General features: G+C 41.9%; 1 protein-coding gene across 1 annotated transcript in view; it reads right to left on the bottom strand.

Moving 5' to 3' along the window:
- The window catches only part of FOCAD (focadhesin), a 438419-nt gene that overhangs the window by 172994 nt on the left and 241762 nt on the right, over positions 1 to 23663 (bottom strand). Inside the window, 2 exon segments of the mRNA XM_030194211.1 lie at positions 7889 to 7997; positions 16522 to 16563. Of these exon segments, the coding sequence (XP_030050071.1) occupies positions 7889 to 7997; positions 16522 to 16563 (151 nt within the window).

The raw sequence follows: 23663 nt of genomic DNA, 5'->3' as shown, positions 1-23663 counted from the left end.
ATTAGGAGGATTGTGTTATACTAGACAGTCCAGGTTTACAAGAGTTAGGAAACAGCTTGTGCAGGCCAGATCCGCTCAATTTCTGCTTCCTGAAAAGCGCAGTTGGTGAATCCATCTTGTAAAAAATCCCTTTTCTTTTGCCTTCTTATGAGCCTGTATGTATTAGATGCTGTGGAGGAACATCCCTGGCACATGCTGTTCAGGGTATGGGCATAACACCCACATTTACCGACTGCTAAGTGCACGCCCTGGTACTTCCCCTGCATACTAAAAGTCCATGCAGCTCATTTGCATTTGATTTCTTTTGAGAATTGCTTGCTGTTTCCACCTTGGTAATTTTTACTGAGATAGAAATAGCAAGTGGTTGTTATCAGGGATTTTTGTGCATCAGCCCCTAAGTCCTCAAACTGCAGGGCAGCTCTTAATATTTCCAATTAATAGGTCTTATTTAAAAAGTGGTCAGAGGTTATCCTTGGATTTTCCATCAATGAAAAATAATAGTCAAAAATCTATTTGGAAGTGAACTTTTGTTTTGGAAATCTATCCCAGTTCAGATCGTCAAATTACATCATACCTTATTTTTTGTAAGGCGCTTAAAACTTATTTGTTTTCGAGTCAACTAATGTAAATTATTGCTATGTAATTTGCCTGATAGGATACGACTGTTGTAAATTCCTTCAAATGTGAAGCTGTTCTTTATATGTAATCCGCTTTGCACCCTTCAGGTTAAAGGCGGAATATAAGTTGCACAATACAAGAATTTCAGTGAAATAAACTACTGCAGAGAGCAGAGCCAATGACTGTCCAGAACCATGGGGAATAGGATGCTTAGGTAAAGAAACCATCCTAAACTGTTCTTTGCTAAGAAAGTAGCAAAAGAGTCAAAGAGGCAGGATGGAAAGTATCCCCCTTGCGTACACTGGCACAATGGAGAACAAGGAATAGAATCACAGCCATCGTCCCCTGGTGATATAGATTCGACCCCCCCCCCCCCCAAATAAAACCATATTAAAAATGTGTCCCATTCTATTACACTTTCAGAGAGTTATTTGTCCTCAAACAGGCAGACAGATATATACGATCCCTTATGTATAATTCTTTCCAACACATTGGTTTGAAAGAATAAAGGATTACAGATAAACATGCCTATTCTTGATAATTACACTCAGCTTTTCCAGCTCAGTAATAAAGCTGATTTAATGGGCTGTCTTAAAAAAATAGAAAAAAAAGAAGTAATACTAAATATGCATGCAGTGCCTTTTTGTTGCATCTGCTCCAGAAGTAATGTGCAACAGTGAGTAATGAAGAGTGTATAAGTAACCATGCTGAGACTAATTTCAGCGATCATCTCAGCAGCAATGAGTGGTCAGTAAAAGAAAATATAGCAGTCTGTGCCATTAAGAGAAACTTAAGAAAGGGCAAAATCTGCAGAGAGATTTAAAACAACCTTTGAAATCTAAGAAAGAGGCAAAAACTACCTTAATTGTGGCAGTCAAGAATGGCTAACCTACTCTTTACTTCATCCTGAGATAGAAAAGAAAAAACACATATGCCACTACATAGTTACATTTTATTGGAAATTCACATGAGCAGAAATTGGAAGCTAGTTTATGCTGTTCTCTCTCTTCTCCCCAACAGAATAAAATGCGGTTACCTTCTTTGTGCTCTCCTGCATGTTCTTAGAAGTATCTTACAAAAGGCTCCATGTTCTGCAGAGCCTTTTGTAAAATACTGCTGGAATCGAATATATCCTAACCTGGATGTCTGATTCTGAACTCAATGTTCTACATAAATGGGCCTTTTGAGTATTTTCTAAACTGTTTTCACAAAATATTGTTTTTGATAGTTCCACCCTCTAAAATATACCTAGAGTGTACTCGTCACTCTATATTTCCATACTTGGCCCCATCACTCTGGAATGTTCTCCCACTCAATTAAGATTAGAGTCATCTTTTAAAAATGTAAAACACAAGTTAAAACCTAGTTTTTGGGTTTTTTTTAGTTCCAATATTTTTTATTGAGTTTTATAAAAAGATAACAAAATGGGTAAAATAAAGACAATTAGCCAATATAAGATCATATATATAATATAGTTTTATATATTGGCATTTGGGCACTAGGTGGATTAGTGGTGGTTTTGTATTGGAGAAAATATGCTGAGGAACAATATTCAGTTTGCTGGTTTTCTTACTTGTACTTTGTAGTTATTTAACTATATGGCTTTCTTTTATTTGTATTTTAGTCATTTAATTGTACATTAGGACCCAATATTCCACGGATTTATGCTCCTAACTGTGACAAACCGGCCTTTTTGAAAGTTTACTAGGGCTAAATGCATAAATTTTTACTCAAATTTTCATTAAACTCCTAAATTTAGGCACATAAAAAGAGGATGGTAATAAAAGCAGATTTAGGGTGGGGAAAGAAGTTAGAGCACTAGGCTCATAAATCTAGACAAATGAATGGCAGACCTAAATTTTGATCTTAACTTTTAAGCTCCTAAGTTAAGAGGAATTTTAAGCTGAAAAGTTATGCTTCTATGTCTGGCAGAAAATAGAGCACAAATTTAAGAGGCTAAGCATATTTTCAAAGCACTTTGCCTTCCAAAGTTCCATAGAAACCTATGAAACTTTGGAAGGCTAAGTGCTTTGAAAATGAGCCCCATGGGTCCTGTTTACTTGGCCTTTTTAATAACTCGCTTTTTTGATAGTTCAATCCTTAATGTTATCCAAATTAGATTACTGTAATGCTGTTTACTAAGGCCTAAAAGTCTCTATCAAAACACTTCAAACAACTCAGAATACTGTCATTGTCTTGTATGTAAAGCTCCTCGATTCACCAAGTCAGCTCCTCTTTTAATCAAACTCGACTGGCTTCCAATAAATGCAAGAGTTACCTTTAAACTATGTGTACTTGTTTATCAAATTGTATTTGGTCTTTTACCTGACTATATGCAATACTTGTTAGAATTACCTTTACATAATGCTCATCTGGTATCAAGACAGTATCTTCTCCTCCATTTTCTGTGTTGTAAAAATCTTCATTACAGATCTATTTATGATGCAAGCTTCACATACTAGAAAATGGAATCCCCTACCAAAGTCATTCAGATATGTTACTGACTACTTGAAATTTCATAAATTGTTGAAAGCATTCTTATTGTTTTAGGGATAACATCTACTCTTTTACCACCATAAAGCTTTTTCTACCCCCCAAAAGATATCATCTAATGAGAGGACAAAAAAAATTCTAGAAACAGTATTTCTGCTATACTGGAATCCTCTGTTGATGAAGAACTATTCTTTTGGTTAGTTCTGTTTTAGAACAAGATACGAACAACATTATGCACTTCTACTTTAGAAAGGCTTCTACTTTTTCTTGGGTCAAAAAATACGGATTTATACCGACATTGCTTGATTTACTCAAGAAAGAAGAAAATTGTTTCTAGCTATTTACCAGGAGATCCTGGCTCTAGGGGGCCACCTTTTCTTTTTTGTTATCCCTGTAAATGTTTGGTAAATTTATTCAAGTTCAAGATTGACTCAGAACAATTATGGTCATTTATAGATTTGAGAAAATTGTCTATTTCGCCAGATAGCATAATGACTGAATAAACGATAATGTCTGATTCAGGGAAGATCATCAGTTAAGCCTTGTGATTAAAGATATTTTTTCTTTATATTAATCTCCAATAATTTCCTTCACCCCCCCCCCCCCCCCACACCTCGATTGTGGTCTAATGTTATAGGCCTAGGGTTAAAAATATATTTCTATTGGGGAGACATCCAAGTTGGCCGCACTCATCTAGGAGCGCTGCAGACCTCGTGTTTCTTTCTCATAGAATGCCGAAGAGGCAAGGCAGCAGTTCGGGCTTCCCCAACGCCTACCTCTTTGCCTGTAGGTCCTATCAACCGTTTTCTGAGAATGCCCAGGAGCGGTTCCGTAGGAGACGCCGGAACAATGGAGGAAATTTCGGCGTCTCCTGGACTAGATGTCACGCTGAGCCCCGATGCAAGAGCCACACCCCCGCAGTGGACAAGTTTCCCCTCTGTTAGAACGAGCAGTCAGACACCAAAGAGCGAATCCAACTTGACTTCGCGTGAAGCCCACACTGAATATCTTCAGAGGGAGCTAGGGGGTCGATTGTTGCCCCATAAAGGAAGGGGTCCAGTGATATGTTGTGCGGGACAAGAAGAACCAGGTAATGGGCAGAAAACAGATTTATCAGATATGTCTTTAGCGATGTTAGAGAAACCTTCTGAGGTAACTTTGGATTCCTTGTGGGACCTGGTCTCTCAAATGGTTCAAAACCAACTTAAACAAATAAAAGAACTACCTCAAAAAGTTAATGTTATTGAAAAAAAAGTGTAGAAAAGTGAAACAAATTAAACTTTGTTCTGAAAATATTGATAAGGTAGAAGAAAAAGTTATAAAGGTGGAGAATACTCAAACTATTATATTGAAAGATATTACAAACTTTAGGAATAAAATGGAAATTTATGAGAACTACATGTGAAGATACAATTTAAGATTTATAAACTTTCCAAAAGTTAAGATGATAAAACCATTGGAGATGATACAACGCTATTTTAAAGACATTTTGGAGATACCAGAGATAAACCTACCACCTGTTACTCAAGTGTATTATGTGCCTTCTAAAATACAACAGCAATTACAAAAACAACAAGACTCCTTAAATGTGACAAATCTTTTGGAAATGTCTGATACTGAACAAGCAACTGCGGCAACCTTGGTAGCCACAGTTGCTTTATTGCCAAACAATGGCTGTTTAGAATGTTCTTTAAACATAAGGACAAACTGTTTGGGGGATTAAATATATCACTATTTCCAAATGTTTCAAAAGAAACACAAAAAAACCTGTAAACAATTTTTGATATTGAAACCAGAAGTATTGAGACTAGGAGCCACATTTTACCTTCGCTTTCCTTGTAAATGTATAATCCTATATAATAATTCTCAGCTCCAACTTTCTATTGGTCTTGATACCTGTGTCCGTGGCTTCTTTGGAGTTGGTCTGCTAGGCTCCGTAGCCCAGCCTGACGCCACCATATGCAGTATGATGACAGCAACAGAACCCTCACAAAAGGGGGAAAAAAAACCAACGCCTCATAGCTGATCCGCGCCCCCCCCCCCCCGCAGGGAACGTTGGAGGCTAGCACAGGAGGTGCCGCCGCTGCCACCCCCCCCATGTCACATGACGGCAGGAGCACAAGGCCGGTAGATAGGGGATCGGGGGTCCGACCACGTGGCCGTCGGACTGGTGGGCCCAGAGGCCTCGCCCCAACGTTCTCCGTCCCTCCCTCCCTCCCAGTTCCAGGGTCGTTGTCCCTCCCTCCCTCCCAGTTCCAGGGTCCCCCCTCCCTCCCAGTTCCAGGATCGTCGTCCATCCCTCCCTCCCTTCCTTCCAGTTCCAGGCCCCCTCCCTCCGATTTTGAAAAGTCATCTTCACTTACCCCGTCGGGGTTACGGCGGCCAGCAGCAGCGGTACAACGCGTGCAGGCTCGGCCCTTCTGTTTCTCTCAGCGCTGGTCCCGCCCTTGCGGAAACAGGAAATGAGGGCGGGACCAGCGCTGAGAGAGACAGAAGGGCCGAACCTGCAATCATTGTACTGCTGTTGTCGGCCGTCGTAACCCCGACGGGGTAAGTGAAGATGACTTTTCAAAAACGGAGGGAGGGGGCCTGCAACAGGAAGGGAGAGACGACGATCCTGGAACTGGGAATGAGGGAGGGTGGGAGGGGGGACCCTGGAACTGGGAGGGAGGGCGGGGATGACCCTGGAACTGGAAGGGAGGGTGGGAGGGGATGACCCTGGAAGTGGGAGGGACGGAGGATGGGAGGGGACGACCCTGGAACTGGGAGGGCAGGAGTGATGATCCTGGAACTGGGAGGGATGGAGGGTGGGAGGAGATGACTCTGGGGGTGGGAGGGGGGCGACCCTGGAACTCAGAGGGAGGGGGACAGCTCTGGAACTCAGAGGGACGGGGGGACAGCCCTGGAACTCAGAGGGAGGGTGGCCCTGGAACTCAGAGGGAGGGGAGATGAAAAGGAGAGAGAGAGGGGAGGGAGGGAGGAGGGCCTGGAACTAAAAGGGAGGGAGAGAGGAGGGCCTGGAACTGGGAGGGAGGGAGGTGGGCCTGGAACTAGGAGGGAGGTGGAGGAGGGAGGGCAAAGGAAAGAGGAGGATTGCTGCACATGGATGGATGGAGGGGGCAGGGGAGAGATGCTGCACATGGATGGATGGAGGGGGCAGGGCACAAAGGACGTTTGCTGCATATGGATGAATGCAGGGGACAGAGCATTGGTGCACACGGGACACACACTACACTCTCTCTCTCTCATTCACACAGACACACACATTCTGCCTCTCTCTCAGTCACACACTCACTCTCTCTCTCTCACACACACATATTCATTCACTCTCTCACACATACTCTCTCCTAACAGATTCCTTAAAAACATAATTGCCATTAGAGGACAACCTTGCTAGTGCCCGTTTCATTTCTTTCAGAAATGGGCCTTTTTTTACTAGTATGCTATAATTCACATAAATATGTTTTCATGGACCCATAACAATTAACATTGTTTGTAACATCTAAAAGAATTGAAGGAGCAAAATAGAATTAACCTTGTTGAAATGTCTCCTAGATGTTAAATTTCCTTAAAGAATCGTTTTTCTTTGCCTCATTAATCCTCCTATACTAATGATGTCTCCCTTTAAAGTGTACTTGAGTGTTTGTATTATGTGAAATTTAGCTCATTTTTGTTTGTTAAATATGAGAAAATAACACTTTCTAATCAAGTATAATTCCTTTAAATAGTTGTATATGTATAAAAATTAAAAAATATATATACATATGTATACATATATTTCTATTATCTTATTCCTATTTTTTTAAATTTCATGAATGCCATATGACTTGTAAATGTTTTTTTGTTTAAGTGTATACTTGCTGAAGTTTGTTAAACTCAGAGAGAAAAAATAAATCATCATGAGCCAATAATTGGTGTTAACAAGCAATAAGCTATAATTGGCCTTAACTGGCACTAAATGGCATTAATTAGCAATTCTGTATGTAACTGCTCAGTTGGTACTCTATAAGTTGCACACTCAAATTCTAGAGTGCACAACTTCAAGGGGGGTGTGGTTCTGGGAGGGGCATGGGCAGGTCGGGGGTGTGTCAAGGAGTTATGCACACAGGTTACAGAATACTAGTATTTACATACTTTACTCCCTATAGTTAGACACGTGAATATGGACTTACTCTAGAATTCTATAATGGCAGTTGCATGCACATTGCCGTTATAGAATTTGCACATCATCCAGGCTCCTAAATGTAGGTGATCTATAGAAAACTGCCCCCTTTATGAACTTTATGTAACTGCATTTTTATTACTATTGTATATTGAAGCTAGCATATCAGTAGTTGTGATTTAAGAAAATAAATGAAATGAAACTTTGAAGATACTGGGGCAAGCCCAATACACTACAATCATATTTACGAAGCCTACAATCATGGATGGAGCAGAAAAGTCAAAACTCTGAACAGCTACTACTATAAGCAGAAGCACGTTCAATATAAACTGTGGAAAATAAGAAAATGAAGAAGGGTCTTAAATGCAATTGCTAATATAAAACAATATGCGTATGTACTCAAGAGATCTGACGAACGCTGTAGAAAGCTTTTCATAGAGATTCTGGCCAGGGGCTCCATTTGTGACCTCGTCCACGGGTGCAGACTTACTATCCTCCTTGCCCTCTGAGAAACACAGGAAAACTAGAAACAAAAATGGTGCAATGGACAAAATAAAACGGTATCATGCTTTCATATCTGGGTAAAACTAATAAGGAAAATAAATCTGAACTCACCTCTGGTGTTCCTTCTACCTCTGAGGGAAGGCTGTTTTCATACTTTGCCACTGCTACTGCAAGTCCAGTCAGAGCCAGTAAAGAATTTCCTTGTACCACAGGACTGTCCCTGAGAAGGAGCACATTCAATCATATTAAGTTTTCAGTCTACAGAATCAAATTGGTTTTTTTTTTCAAAAACTATAATTACTGCTAATATGCTATGCAGACATTCCTAACAACATCTGAATGTGTTTTCTAAAGCCCCCATCTTTCTTCTCCTCTAGGACAAATACAGAAATATTCTATAACAGGGCACCGTTTACTTAGGCACTATTTTGTCAAGATACATAGGTGGGCAATTCCAAATGCATTCTCTTCATTATTGAGAAATGACTTGCCCTTCAAGCATGCAACTCTTCCTCCCAAGCACTTCCTCCTTTGTCATGAGCATGGGTAGAGAGGCAGAAGTAGTGTGAAAAAAAGCCAAAATAATGAAGGGGGCTGCCATTGGCCCCTGGGCCTTGTACTGAAGAACAATGATAGTAACATAGTAAGTGATGGCAGATAAAAAACTGAATGGTCCATTCAGTCTGCCCAACAGTGCTATATTGGAGAAACAAACCAGGTGCTAAAGAAGAGATTTAATTTATATAGACATCACATGAAAAATGCCAGTGCCAACCAGGATGTCACCTCTGTGGGGCAGATGCATACAAAACCAACACTATATCAGTGATTTTATGGTGAGGATACTAAAAGGTAACTTTAAGACAATACAGGAACATAAGACCTTTGAAGTCAGGATGATTAAATATTTTGACACCCACCAGACAGGACTTAACAAAGATCTGGGTTTTCTAGCCCATTATAAACCACAAAATTCTAGTGCTTTGTCACCCTCTTATCACCATGCATATTTCCCTGTCCCTCATCCACCCGGCTCTCCCTGTCTCTCACCTAATCCACTCCATCCTCATCCTGTGAGACTGTCACTGAAATGCTTTGCTGTTTCACTTAATATACTGTTATTTACCAACATTTGCTTATTTCTGATCTGACAATGAAGGGCTACCTTCAAAAGCTAATCAAAAAATGTATTGTTAGTCCAATAAACAAGGTATCATCTTATTTTCTTTTCTACGTTTTATTTTATTTCTAATATCAATTCAGGATTAAATCAACAATGAGTGTGATATTACATACTTGATCATGGTCTCTTTGGTGTTTCTGGGACACAGACCATAGAAATCCACTCGGCTCTGTACTTATGTACCAACTACTGGAGTTGTCATCAAAGCCCACTCCAGCCTATCTGAATCCGTCTTGTCAATTGCAGGACACAGACCATAAAAGTCTGCCTGGCACTGTCCTCACATTCAAAATTAATGGAGTTTCCATCGATGCTCTCTACAACCCATCCTAAACCGGACTGCTGTATGTGTGACTCAGACCGTACAAGCCAACCCAGCATCGGCCTTAGTTGATACAATCCGAGTTGCCATCTAAGCACCACTTGACATGCAAACATATATGCAAGCCTTTAAGTTCTGGTTTTATACCATTCATTTTCTAATTAGAGATCCTTTTGTTCATCCCACGCCATTTTGAATTTCGACACAGTTTTGTTTTATAACTATATGCATATTTATTAAGCTATAGCGTGATATACATGAACAACAAATCACTAGAAACTGAAAAACAATTATAACATAAAGCAGATGGCAGCTCTCAAACTTTTTAATCTTCTATTAATTAGGATGTAGTATTAGCCACAAACACGATACACGTCACAGACCAGATCAGCAAATCACAATTTTTGAAAATGAAGCATTTGAAGGAGCAAAATAGCTAATAAACTAGGCACATATCTCTTTGATAACATAGGCACTGCCTAATAGAAAGTTCATGCCCCCTGTATGTTAAGTGACATTGTATTTACTTGGGAATATACTTGGGCCTCAAAGAGAGGGGTCTGGCTGGTGCTACAAAGGCACAGAAGGGTTAGTTAAGTTAGATAAAGTACAGCATAGGACAACTGCAATGGAATTTGGGCTACAAAAGATTTGGTCTAGGCCAAAGAGTTATAAACCCTGTCCTCGGGACACAAATAGCTGATCAGGTTTTCAGGATATTCACTGTGAATATCCATGCAATGGATTTGCATACAATGGAGGAACTGCATGCAAATTTATCTCATACAAATTTTTTGTGTCTGTACAATGTGATACCCAGCGGCAAGCCTTCTCAGGAGTAGACACCACAATATGGAACTCAATCCCAAAGAGGCTACATTTAACTCAAGACTAACTCTTACTTCAGAAAGTAGGTGAAAGTCTCTTCTCAAGAGACTTCAGGACACTTAGTAACTGAATATACTCTCACTCCACACCAGGACTAGCATGCTGCTCATCCCGTAACTTAGTAGGTATATAGGAGAGGGAGTCCACAAAGCGCACAAGCAGAAGTAGCTAAAAAAAGGGCACAAGGAGCCTTCAAGAGTGGGGGCATCATATCAGTGCTTTACTGGTAAGACCCGACATGGTCTGTGTTTCAGAGAAATCGCTTGCATAAGGGGTCTGAACATAAAAACATTAAACTATTAAAACATTCACAATTTAGATAAATGTGAATGTGAACATACAATTAAATTAATTTAAAAATTAAAATATTGAGATTCAAAACACATAGATGAATAAGAAAAATTATATACATGAATATGCTGAATCCAATAAATGAATGAAATAAATAATAATAAAGGAATGTAAGTAAAAACTGTATGTGATTCATACCTCAGAGAGGGAAAAATCCTCAAATATGTGAAAAAGTCTAAAAAAATAAAAAATGACAATGAAACAAGTCTCATATAATAAACAGACATTCAACAAGAGATGGTGATATGTGAACTATAAAATGGGATGACTTTGTGAAAAGAAAATCCAAAAATTCTTTATGAACATGAATAGTAGTGTAAAAAAACAATTGAGAGCACAGCGTGGGTGATATATGTGCTACTGGGGGTATGCATTGCTGAAGTACTTGTGTGAGATAGTAAAGAAGATCCAATGGAACCAATTAAAATGAAGAATAGGAAAATATCAAGTGACTTCCAAAGTCAACAGGACTGAGGGCACTTAATAACAGTACTGAATCGGGGTGAAAGATGAACTTTAAAAACAGAGCTGATCGTAGTGATAAACGAACTTTAACAATGTGGTGCTAGTTTCTTAAACCAAAAACTTTAGTCCATCTTAAAGACGTAATTGTGCTTACAGAAAAAATGTGTGTCTTAAGTGAAGTGTTTCAGTGCAATAGGGTACTAGTTACCAAATAGTGCAAATATGAATAAGTGAGAACAGCAATGAAAAGTGGCAGCAGCCTATCTCAAACACCGAAGGAGTGGCAGCACAAAACAACAGGAAACAGACATTATGTTATGAACAAGTTTAAACTGGAGGCACAAAACCGTGCTGCCAGCTGCCAGAAGGAAGCATAAAATGGCTTATTGTGAAACCACAAATAAAAAATTCTCTGTGGAAATACAATCCTCAGTATTCTAATTGTTATGATTGGGGTCTGAACCCCTCTCAAACTTACCTCTTTCCTGGGGGTCAGCTTCTTAGCTGGCTTCTGTTTCTTTGTCTGTCCTTTCTGAGCTGGCTCTGTCTCTCTGTGCTGGCAGCTTCCAGCAGCAGGGCTCTAATTGTTTCACTATACTGCACCTGTGTGGGTAGTCTGAGTTGCTCTAACTCTCTTTGGGTGTACTGGCTTCAAGTGTTTCACGGTGTTGCATTGGTGTGGGTTGGGCCTCTATGGTTTTCAGTGTGCTCTCTGGGTTAGTGTGCTGTTGCCTGGGTCTAGGGAGTGTGACATCATCAGGGAGGGCCTTGATAAGGAATTGGGTTCTTTCCTTCAGGGCCTTCGCAACGTTTGCTTCTGGCTACTTGCTTTAGGTCCAGGTTAGTTTAGTGCAGTGTGCACTTGTGACTTGTGTGTTTGTCTTCCCTGTTTTTCCCTTTTGTTACGGTGGGTAGCACTGCTGTTAGTGCAGTGCTGGAGTTTGGTGCTGGGAGCTCCCTTGTGAGTAAGGGTTTAGGAAGCACCTTTTGTTGTTGGGGTATTTGGCTTTCCTGCTTGTTTCCTTGTGCTTGCCCCGCTTTCCTCATGACCTGTGGTTAGCTGCTGTAGCTGGGTGCTTTGGAAGCACCAGGGTGAGAACCCATGTTTAGCTGCTGCAGCTTGGTGCTTAGGAAGTACCAGTGTTAGGTCTGGCATTTGTCTTCCCTTCCTTTTCCCTTGTGGTTTCTCTGCACTTCTGTTAGTGTAGGGCGTAGGGGCACCCCTGTTAGTTTCTGTTGGGAGCACTGCTGTTAGTGGAGGGCTTAGGAGCTTTTTCTGTTGGTGCTGGGCTTAGGAACACTTTTGGTCAATTTAGGAGTTAGGTGCACTTCAGTTACAGCTTGTTCTAGTCCTGGTCCCTGTGTCGTCCAGTAAGTCTTGCCGGCTACTCGAACCCATGAGCTCAACTCTTGGGGGGCTTAGTAGCTAAGTGCAGGTGAAGCTGTGTGGACCAGTCCAGTGTGCGCCAGTCCCGTGTTCCAGTCCTGTGTCCTCCAGTCCGGGGGACCAGTCCAGTGTGCTCCAGTCCAGTGTGTTCTGGTCCGGTGTGTGTTCCAGTCGGGTGTGCTCCAGTCCAGTGTGTTCCGGTCCGGTGTGTGTTCCAGTCCGGGGGATTGCAGTCCAGTGTTCCAGTCCTGTGTCCTCCAGTCTGGGGGATTCCAGTCCATGTGTTCCGGTTCACTGGGCAGTGCCGGCAGTGCCTGCCGGTGTGCTTACCCAGTGTTGGTTGGTGGGTTTTGCCTGCTGCTGTCGCTCCTCGTCAGCAGCCCAAGGGCTCACGTTTGCTCCAGAGCCCAGCTCCGCGGGCTCTGAACCTGAGAACCTGACACTAATGTGACACCGCTAGAGTGAAAATGAAGCGTGAAACACATGCACAGACGTTTTTGACCTTGGCATTTGTCATCAAAGAAAATATACTAAAAATGAAAAGATATTGTCCTGTGTAACAAATGATGTATGTGAGGTTGGCAGATGAGTTCTCTTTCTGTGTGGTTAGCTTTTAGCCCTTTACTTTCTGTATTTGCTGTCTGAGTGTGTGGGAGCTTTCTTCTTTGTCTAGCTGTGCTGTTGCTCAGCTGTGAGCTAGTTCTCTGTGTGATTTCCCTGTTACCCTTTAATTGCTGTATCTGTTATTTGAATCCTGTCTGGGCTGCTCTGTTTAAGCTGTGGGATCTGGCACAGCCCTGAGCTGCCTCTCTGTGTGGTTTCCCTTTAACCCTATTCTTGCTGAATCTGTTGTTTGAATCCTGTTTGGGCTGCTCTTCCATTTAAGCTGTGGGTTCAAGCACAGACCTGAGCTGCCTCTCCAAATAGATAGTATCAGCCAGCCTCTGTTGAACAGAATGTTCCAGGTCAGAAGCATCCAGCCATGAGAGTCTGCGCATTGCTAGACTCTGAGCAGAGATCCTGAATGCCACATCAAAAGTGTTGTAAGTGCCCCTGGCCAAGAACTTTCGACTAACTGGCGAAGTGACTCAGCCTGCTCTGGTGGGAGCGTCTCAGCCAGGTCCGACAACTTGCGCATCGAGTTTTGCAAGTGGATGCTCATGAAGAGCTGGTAAGATTGTATTTGGGAGATGAGCATTGAAGCCTGGTATAGCTTCCTCCCAAAAGAATCCAAGGTTCTAGCTTTTCTACCTGGGGGCACCAAGGTATAGTCCGTGGAACTCCTGGCTCTTTTGACAGCGGATTCCATCACAATGGAATTGTGAGGAAACTGAGCCTTATCAAACCCAGGTGAACTGTGGATCCAATACTGGGTGTCTATCTTCTTGGGCATGAGCAGGACTGGCAGAGAGGACTCCCAGTTCTTAACGAGGACTTCCTGGAGTGCCTCATAAAGAGGGACAGTCACAGCCTTCCTAGGAAGAGATATGTAGTTCAGGACCTTGAGCATCTTGGCCCTGGGCTCATCCTCCACTTCCAAAGGAAAAGTAAAAGCATCAGCTATTTCCTTAACAAAAGAAGGGAATGAAAGGCTCTCCTCCTGAGACTTTCTCCTTTCAGGTGGAGGGGGAGGGTTCAAAGGAATATCATAGGACCCATCCGAGAAAAACTGCCTTGGATCCTTCTCTGAATCACATGAGCACTCCTCTTCGGTGTCTGACAATATCTCCTGATGGGAGTGTCAAGACAGAACCTTCCTTGACATGGCAGAACCATGACCTTGAGAATGGCATCAAGAAGTATGTTCCTGCCTCGACTCCGATGAAGTTTCCTCCACCGACATTGAGGGAGTGTCGACTTCGGTGGCAGTTGACACCGGAGCCGCATATGGCATTGGTGAGGAGGCTGCACCTCAGGCTAAGGGCCAAGTGGGGCCACAAAGGGAGGTAGGGTAGGCTCAAGCACCCCTGATGCCGATGCACACCGTTGCATAAGGCCATTCAGCAGCTCAGGAAGCAAGACACGGATGTGCTCATCAAGGGCCGATACTGGGAAAAGCTGGGGTGCCGGTTCAGGCACAGGTTGCAGAGTTGCTGGGGTCGATGCAGGAGCTGGGTCTTGGCTGCTGAAGACCAATTCATCGGCACCTCCTGTACGGAGGGGGAATGGTCCTCCCTGCATCGACACTTCTCGGGTGCCGAATCCTTCAATGCCCCAGAGCTCCTGGCACCATGTGTTTAGGGCGACCAGTGATGATGTTTCTAGGCCTTCGCCTGAAGCAGGTCACCGAGACTACTCGTTGCCGACAAGGACATCAAATCCACACATCGCCTCGGGGTCGGGTCCGACAACAGACTATTCCAGGGGCCCTGCACAGCAGGAGGCCCCCGAGGAAGGTGTAGAACCACTCAATGCTTCACTACTCCCAGTCTATAAGGGTATAGCAGCAGCCATGCTTACCAACACTCCCAATACCAGTGCAACACTCAACATTAATGCCGATGCCTCAAACCTCAAAGGAGACATCAAGGAACCGGACTTGGTTTAAAAAATCTTCTCTCATTGAGCCTCTCTGGAAATCTGGGTCCTCTTCTTCATGTGAAGTCAGAGAACACAGTTAGTGAGGCTATGGTCGGGCTGAAGACACTGGAGACACCAAGAATGGGTGTCCTTCCCAGAGATCAACCAATTGCACCGAGTACAGCACTTAAAAGCCACTGGGAACCTTCGTGGACATGGAAGGAAAAACTTCCACGGCTGAAGCAATGGTGCCTGAAAAAGAAGCAAGGAACAGCAAAAACAAAGGGAAAATTCCCTAGAAGTGGCTGGACGACGAAAAAGAAAGGAAACTTAAAACAGGGCAAATTAAACTAAAAATATAAGGGAAAGACAAAAATGGGGGGGGGGGGGGGGGGGGTTCACAACTGGAACACAATTTTAGACGAAAAAAACGGTGAATTGCACGAAAAAGTCCTTTAGGACAGAGCATTGTGAGGAGACGGTAAAAAAACACACCCTCTCCTTACCATGGTAGAAAAAGAACTGAGGAGACCGCGTTGTTGCAGCAGGCGGGAAGGTACATGTGAATGTGAGGTGGAGCATGTCTCACGCTCCACAAAACTCTACTTATACTTGTTATAAGTCCTAGACTGGGCGACATGGGTCGTGCCACCCACTTGTGAGAATGAATAAACCTGCTTGTCCTCGGAGAATATGATTTCTTAGGGTATAAAATTGCTAATCAATCCAAAGAAAGAGAAACTAGGATCATTTAGATATAATAGAGATCTATAAAACACTGAGTGAAGTGGAATGGGTAGATGTGAATCGCTTGTTTACTCTTTCCAAAAATACTAGGACTAGGGGGCACACAATTAAGCTACTACGTAGTAAATTTAAAACAAACTGGAGAAAATATTTCTTCACTCATTGTACAATTAAACTCTGGAATTCATTGCCAGAAAATGTGGTAAAAGCAGTAAGCTTAGCAGGATTTAAAAAAGGTTTGGATAATTTCCTACAAGAAAAGTGCATAAGCTGTTACTAAGATGGACTTGGGAAAAGCCACTGCTTATTTCTAGGATATCAAAAAAGAAAAACAAAAAATGGCTCTGCTAAGTCGAGAATATCTTTGTAAAAATACACAAACAACAATAGACAAAGCAGCTCTGAAGCAACAGAAAAATGTTGATTATTTGAAGGTGTCTCATACAATCACAGCGACAAACTAATGTCAATGTGCTATAGCAGCACTCAAGCTTGTGAATTAGTATAATCACAGACCACCTCCTACCAACCAATAGTGCACATAGTTTGCATCGTGTGGAAACCTACATATCTACGTGTCCATACATTACTACACTCAAACTATTTTTTTAGGATAAGCAGCACAAAATCTGTTTTACAGTTCTGGGATGTTACCAGGTAGTCTTGATCTGGATTGGCCACTGTTGGAAACAAGATACTGGGCTTGATGGACCATCGGTCTATCCCAGTATGGCAATGCATATGGTCATATGAAATGTTTTATGCTTACTGGCCATAGAAAGGGTTTTTTCTCCTCATAGAGCTTTTCCAGACAATTTATATACAAACAAATGAAAGCTCTAAATAGGATTTCTTCCCCCAATCCCTCATGTGCTACTCACTTTGAAGCAGACTTTATGACGTCAGTCAACACATCTCTGACCCTGTCAAATGGATAGAAAGCACAGAGTTAAGACAATTTATGAACCTAAATATGAGCTTTGTTTGTCTAGACCTCTAAGAAATTAGCTTTAGACAGTTCACAGCCCTATTCCAGGTTAAGTGATAGATTGCCCTGTGCCTCACAAAAGAAAACGTTTTGCAGTCAATTGGTTATCATACAACCATTCTGTTCATTACTTTTGACATCCTTGAAACAAAGTAGAACACAATGCAAGAAAGATGGGATGACCTGATTGGGAAGCACTTTGTCCTTTATAGTAAACCTTTTCCTAAACCAGGCATAAAACATCTTTATATTGATGGTTTTAATATTTAAATTAAGAAAATAAAGGAGGAAAAGGGATTCAAATTTTGCCACCCTTTCAAAACTCGATTGCAAGCTATAACTAGACCTATAGTTCCCTGCAAAAATCTTCCCATCCTTGCACACTTTTCAAATTCTGCTGTGTAAAACATGCAATTCAAATTATTTCACTGATCTACCCAACATACTCCACTCTTGACATGAAGAATCATTTGTAGAAATATTCCTAAACCCTCCCAGAACTATCTCCAGTGCCTCAGATTTTCTCAAAGTTACACCTGTCCCAAGGCATGCACAACAACATGCATGCATTTTATTTATTGGGGTTTATTAAGCACCTTTATGAAGATGCATACCTAGCAGTTATACCCAAATGGGTGGCATACACATAAGCAGCATAAAAGTATTCCTGCTTGGCACATATATTTCTGTGCACAAATGCGCCCATTCAATTTTACTGTAGCTATTCTTTTGTATATAAACAAAAAAAAAACATGCTTTATATGTGGAAAATGTTTTTGAAATTAACTCCAAAACTTTTCAAAGTCATTTCCATGGGTAAAGCAGTGCACATAGCAATAGCCTTTTACAAAACTGTCTAATATACAAATAAGCATGAAACATGTATTTAAGGGCTGGGATGGGGAACACACTTACACACATTTTTGAAAACTTGTGGGCCTAATTCTATAACAGGACTTTTATGTGTTCTGGATTAATGCTATAGTGAGCACTAGGCAAATTTATATTTGTGGGCCCCCTACTATGAAGCCCCATTTTTTTCTTTCCCTACCTTCACCCCACCCCCACCCTCCAAGTCACATTCAGTAACCCTACCACCCTCCCCAACACAATTTTCATTCATGGCCTTCCCTGCCCCCTCCCCACCTCATTTAACCTCTCCAGATGTAAAAGGGAAAACTACAGAACCTAGCTGTAGGAGTATAATTTGTGAGTTACCATGGGGATTAGGGTAAGCACATACTTTGATAGGAGAGAGTTAATGGTTACAAGTTTGAATGCTGGCAAATTGGCCAATCCTGGTGTCACAGTCCTACTGTGACTGCTCCTGGTCTGGTGCACTTCTTTTCTCCGGAGCCGCTGGTCATGGACCTGACGGGGTGCTGTACCCACTCTGTGGATTCTCAGAGACGGCGTCCTTCCACACACTCTTCCCCTGGGGAGCATGCAGGTCATGGATTTGCAGCTGACAGCGGAACATTGGAGGAGGGCGCACCTGGGCATTGTCGGGGTTGAAAGCTTTTTAGTTAACTCAGCCCCACTTCCAGTGCCTTCGCAACAAGTTTGCCTTGTTTCTGAAAGCCTTGGCTCCTGAAGCCTTGTTCCTGAAAACCTTGCTCTTGAGAGCCCTATTCCTGAGGGCCTTGCTCCTGAGAGTCCTCCTCCTGCGAACCCTGTTCCCGAGGGCCTTGCTCCTGAGAGTCCTGCTCCTGCGAACCCTGTTCCCGAGGGCCTTGCTCCTGAGAGTCTTGCTCCTGTTTCTGGTTCCTGCCAAAGCCGTGTTCCTGGTTCCTGTTCAGCCCCCTCATGTTTTCCCCCATTCCTGTAACCTTTCTACCCTTTCTCAACACTATCACTCACAGATATCACTGGCAGTCTTCAACGCCCCATGCAAAGCTCAGTCCCCCCCTCCCACACACCAAACAACACTTGTAGCTCAAGCCCTGAAAAATATAGTTGACAATCCTAGCTTCCTAAGTTCTGAGCAGATCTAAAAGGGTCCCCCCTAAATTTTCTGACCCCAGTCACATGCCTAGTTTGCCTAAGACTTAGTCCAGCCCTGTATCAATATTATAATGAAGAAACCGTGATACACCACAGGGCTGTGCCTAGGGTCTGTGGTGCCCCCCTGCAGACTATCAGTTAGCGCCCCCCCCCACCCCGTCTAGCATAAAATACCATAAATAAGTAAATAAATATAAACTTTCAACGCTGAGCTCCTGATTATCAAAGTGGACATATTCCAAACACTATAATGAAAATAAAATGATTTTTTTCTACCTTCTAGTACTAGGCATGCCGAGAATACAAAACACTCAGGACATATAGAGCAATTCTACCATACCATAAGCAATAATTTCTACGAGTCACACAAGGAAAAGGAAAGCATCTTAAACACTACAATGAGCACTAGATCATCAATTCATCTACTGTAAAATGAAAACAGACAGAATAGTACAGATCGATCCTGCACAGTCAATGCCAACTGAAAGCCATGTCTTTTTCATAAACACAGATACACCCTAATCCACTACAGAATAAGTAATCATAAACTTTCTATTTAGACAAAAATTAAACTGAACCCCCAAGATGCCAGACTCTGCATACAATGCAACACCACAGAAAAAGAAAATGTCCCCTAGTACTGTGCAAAATATAAAGACAGCAGATGTAAATTTGAAAATAACTAACAAACATCAATCACCACTTTACAAATTAACAAATAGAAATAAAACAAATATAGAAAATAAAATAATACCATTTTATTAGACTAATACATTTAGCTTGCAGAGGCCAAAACCTTCGTCCTCGGATCAATACAGTATAGTGCTGTTACAGTATCCTATCCTGACCTGAGGAAGGGAGTTTTGTTCTCCGAAAGTTAGTCAAAATGTATTAAAATTTGTCCAATAAAAAGATTACCTTATTTACATGTTCTATTTATAAACATTTATTAACACATCTATAATACTATTTTATCCTAAAGCAAAAAAATAAAAATATATATTTTATTTACAGTTTGTTGTCTCTGGTTTCTGCTTTCCTCATCTTCTTTTCACCGTCTTCCTTCCATCCAGCATCTGTCTTCGCTCTCTCTCTCTGCCATCCCTTCCATCCACTGCCTTTCTCTCTGCCCCTTCAATCCACCATTTGCCCTCCCTCTTCCATCCATCCAGGGTCTGCCATCCCTCTCGCTGCCCCTTCTTTTCAGCCCCCAGTTCCAGCCAAATTATCCCACCTGCCCCTAGTTCCAGCCCAAGCCCACATCTTCCACCAAAATGGTCAGTGGTCTTCGTCATAAAGCATATGGGCACAGACCTAATAAGTCTACCTTGGAAGAAAGGCAGGAAATGAGACTATGATAGATGTTTGTTTAACATTTAAATGCTTCTGTGGCATAAATGCACAGGAGGCAAGTCTTTCAATTGAAAGGAAGCTCTGGAATGAGGGGGCATTGGATGAATGTGAAAGGGTTCAGACTCTGGAGTAACCCGAGGAAATACTTGTTTATAGAAACAGTGGCGGATGCTTGGAACAGCCTTCCAATGGAGGTGGTGAAGAAAGCATGGGCAAGCACATACGAGAGTATAGTAGATGGCATAAATGGATAGACTGGATAGGCCATAGAGTGTGTCTGCCTTCAATTTTCTCCGTTTCTGCGTTTAAAGAACTTAAAGTCAGCTTGTTCTGTTAAATAGTAAATAGTAGTAATACTAGATCTGAAATGAAGCAAAGAAACATTTCCATCTCTGGGTTCCTCTGGATTTTGACATCACCAGAATCCTTTTAAATGTTTGCATGGACAGAAAATAATGAATCTGTCTTACTAGATGTAACTGAGCTAATGCTTGCTTTGCCAATAATCACCCCCTCCCCCCCCCCCAAAAAAAAAAAAAAAAAAACCCTACACTTCACTTCTGATTTTACCAACAGGGTATCCAATGTGGTCTTGGAAGAGCAGAGCTGAACCAAATTCCACAAATGTTTACTTTACTACCTGATGTACTGCCCCTCAAACTCTTCTCTATAAGCTGAAAACACATTTTGAAACTGGTTGTGCAACGCAAAGTGATATTCCAGCCTGTGAAACACACAGGAATAAGACCCATTGTACTTCCAGCCCTCGCCCATCGGTCGCGTCTGCAGCTCTCTCTGCCCTGCTGCAGCTGTAAAGCGATTTGCTCGTCGGCCCTTCCTTCTGTGTCCCGCCCTGGCTTTACAGCTGCAGCAGCGCAGAGCAGGGCAGAGAGAGCTGCAAACGCGACTCGAGGCGCTTCACCCGTTCTTTTTTTTTTTTAAGGCTGGTCGCGAGGATGTTGGCTGGGCGGTATGGCGGGGCAGCACCGCAGCGGCGCCCTTGAAGGAAGGCACCCCCTGCGGTGCTTACCCCGCTTACCGTGTTGGCACGGCCCTGATACACCAAACCAACTTAAAATAACACTATAAAAAATCTCATTAGGAACCATCAGTATCATATGGAGCAGAATAAACAGATGTATCTGTTTCTCAAGCTTAACAATGCACCAATAACAATCGCGCTGCCACAAATACATAGCTGCGCCCACAAGGAGCCCCTGCATATGGCTCAAGCTATTTGTAAAGGCTCCTGTCAGAGCCACATAACATCATAGGCTCCTTAAAATAAACTTTTGTGCTTCATAATAAGTCAATGCAATGACATAAAGTCCTAATCAAAATGCAGAGTCAATCTGTGGCTTAAATCACTCCAAATAACTATATAAAAAGTGTTACACTTAGTTTTAATCCAAATCAGCTTCAGTTAGGTTAAAGTAAGGTCTGATGAGAGTCCTTGTTTTGTTGCCTGCTTCAGGGACTAAATGGAACTCACAAACAGTTCATACCTCCCCAACACTGGTAAACTATAATGACAGCATAGGCACCTATGTGCCTTTATAAAGTTGGCTCCTAGAAGAAGCCACTGTAGCACATAATGTCGACAATCACATTTATAATCTGCTCTGAAAGCAGGTGTAAATATATATATGTACTTGCATATTTTATAAAACTTACAAGTACATCACAACTGTGCCCTTGCTGCTCTCAAACTAAGTCTCCAGGAATACTTACATGGGGCAGGCGTGCTCTGTTATCACTATATAGACTTACACTTACCTATATGGGGGGCCTTTAATCCTGAATATTTGTGCACCCCAAACAGCACCTACAAATGTTTGTGTGTAAGTGTACGGTTTTTTCCTGTGGTAATTTCAAAATGGAAGTACATGTGTGTTTCATTTTGAGAAAAAGGTAGAATCTGCATAGAAAAAAGTGTGCATTACTTTTTATTTGTACACACATTGAGAGAGCACTTTTGTAACAGGCCACTTAATTTGTGCAGCAGGTAGTAACAAACTTTCAGTCAACAACCAGAAATTAGTTAGGCATACAAGTGGGTGACATCATCCAATGATGCTAAGATGGAACTACTCTCCCAGGGCTCAAAACATAATGACTGAATATGCACAGTTCGTCCCATGCACAGCGGTACCCTCGGCTATTCAAATTTGTGCTCCTGCTTGACAGAACAGAACAGACTTAAAACAAAGCTCTTTTTATTCTGTTTGATATGATTTTGTCAAGTTTCTTTATAATTTTTTTTCTGTCATAATGCTACTTAAATCTAGCTTCTGGCCGTGCTCAAACTGCCTCTTGTGCCTTGGTTCAGAATATGACCAAAAAGACAGGAAACACTGTACTTGAATGTCACTGAGAGCATGAAGAAATCGTTTCAATAGACTCAGCAAGAACTTGGACCACGAAAAGAGGTTGCTACTTGAAAAATCTCGCAAAAATACTTCCTCTGTGCAGAAACCATCAACTCCTGAACAGACCAGTCAAGACTCTTTCATGGAGAAGCCTTCGATTTCTCAGTGCAGTGCTCCTAAGAATCCAGTCTTCCAAAGGACAGAGACTCTTGGGTAAAGTGGTGTGGTAGCTATGTTAGTCCACTTTTAAAGGTAATAAATAGAAATAAATCGAAACATAGAAAAGAATATAAGATGATACCTTTCTTATTGGACTAACAATACATCTTTTGATTAGCTTTCAAAGGTAATCCTTCTTCTTCAGATTGGAAATCTGATATGACATAGGAAATTAATTTCTTGGAGGTACAGAAGAAGACTGAGAAGGAATTCCTGTAGATCTCTCCTATTCTCATTTTGTGGAGGGTAGCAGAATATTTAAAATGTCTAGGAAGTCCTCCACATTAGACAAAGATGAGACTAGTGAGGTTAGAGGAAGGGAATGCTCATGTTCTGAGTCTGAAGAAGAAAATGAAGGAGAAAACCAGATCTGAGCCGGAAGCCCTATGCAGACCTAAGACAAAAGTAGTGTGCTGGCTCTTTAGGTTGTGGAATATTGTAGGTGGAATATTAGATGCATCTTTAAGATAGCCATTTTGAATGTCTTCAAACATATTTTGAAGAAAAGAATAGGAATTTCCAGGCAGCTTAGAAGATATTGATGAAGAGATCTCATCAGCTACTGTAACCAAGACTGGATCCAGATGTTGCACAAATAATTCTTCAGTGGTGGAACAGCCTGTGATAAGGAAGTCCTTCCTTTGTAGTGTCAGACAGTTCCAGCGAAGAGGTGCTGGTACTGTGCTGATGTTTCTGCACAGAGTTTGAGTCCAAGTACCTCCTTTTATCAGAAGGAGAGTCTGTGCTGGTCTGCTTATGTAATTAGCTGTTTGCTGGAGTTGATTCAAGCAACCTTTGCTCAGGTGGTTGCAAGCACCCAAGAAGTGGGCAGAAATTCCCCTACCAGGTTTTAAACCAACTAATAGGCATGCACAGATTTACAAAAGTGCTTGTTTCAGCCAAGGTTGAACATTATTATTATTATGAACATGAGGAACTAAGAGTTTACTTCCACCTCCAAAATGAATAAAAATAAAAATTGTGGCCTCACTACTAACTGATGGCAATTACATGTCTAAGTTCCTAAAATGGGACAATTACACATGGAAGAAGTGCCACTTACACACAGAAGTTGTGAAGTCATCTCCAT

This window comes from Microcaecilia unicolor, chromosome 2 (genome assembly GCF_901765095.1).
Source record: "Microcaecilia unicolor chromosome 2, aMicUni1.1, whole genome shotgun sequence".
In the NCBI taxonomy this organism is placed as follows: domain Eukaryota; kingdom Metazoa; phylum Chordata; class Amphibia; order Gymnophiona; family Siphonopidae; genus Microcaecilia; species Microcaecilia unicolor.
The sequence above is the reverse complement of the archived record's forward strand: the minus strand, read 5'-3'. Positions and strand labels throughout refer to the sequence as shown.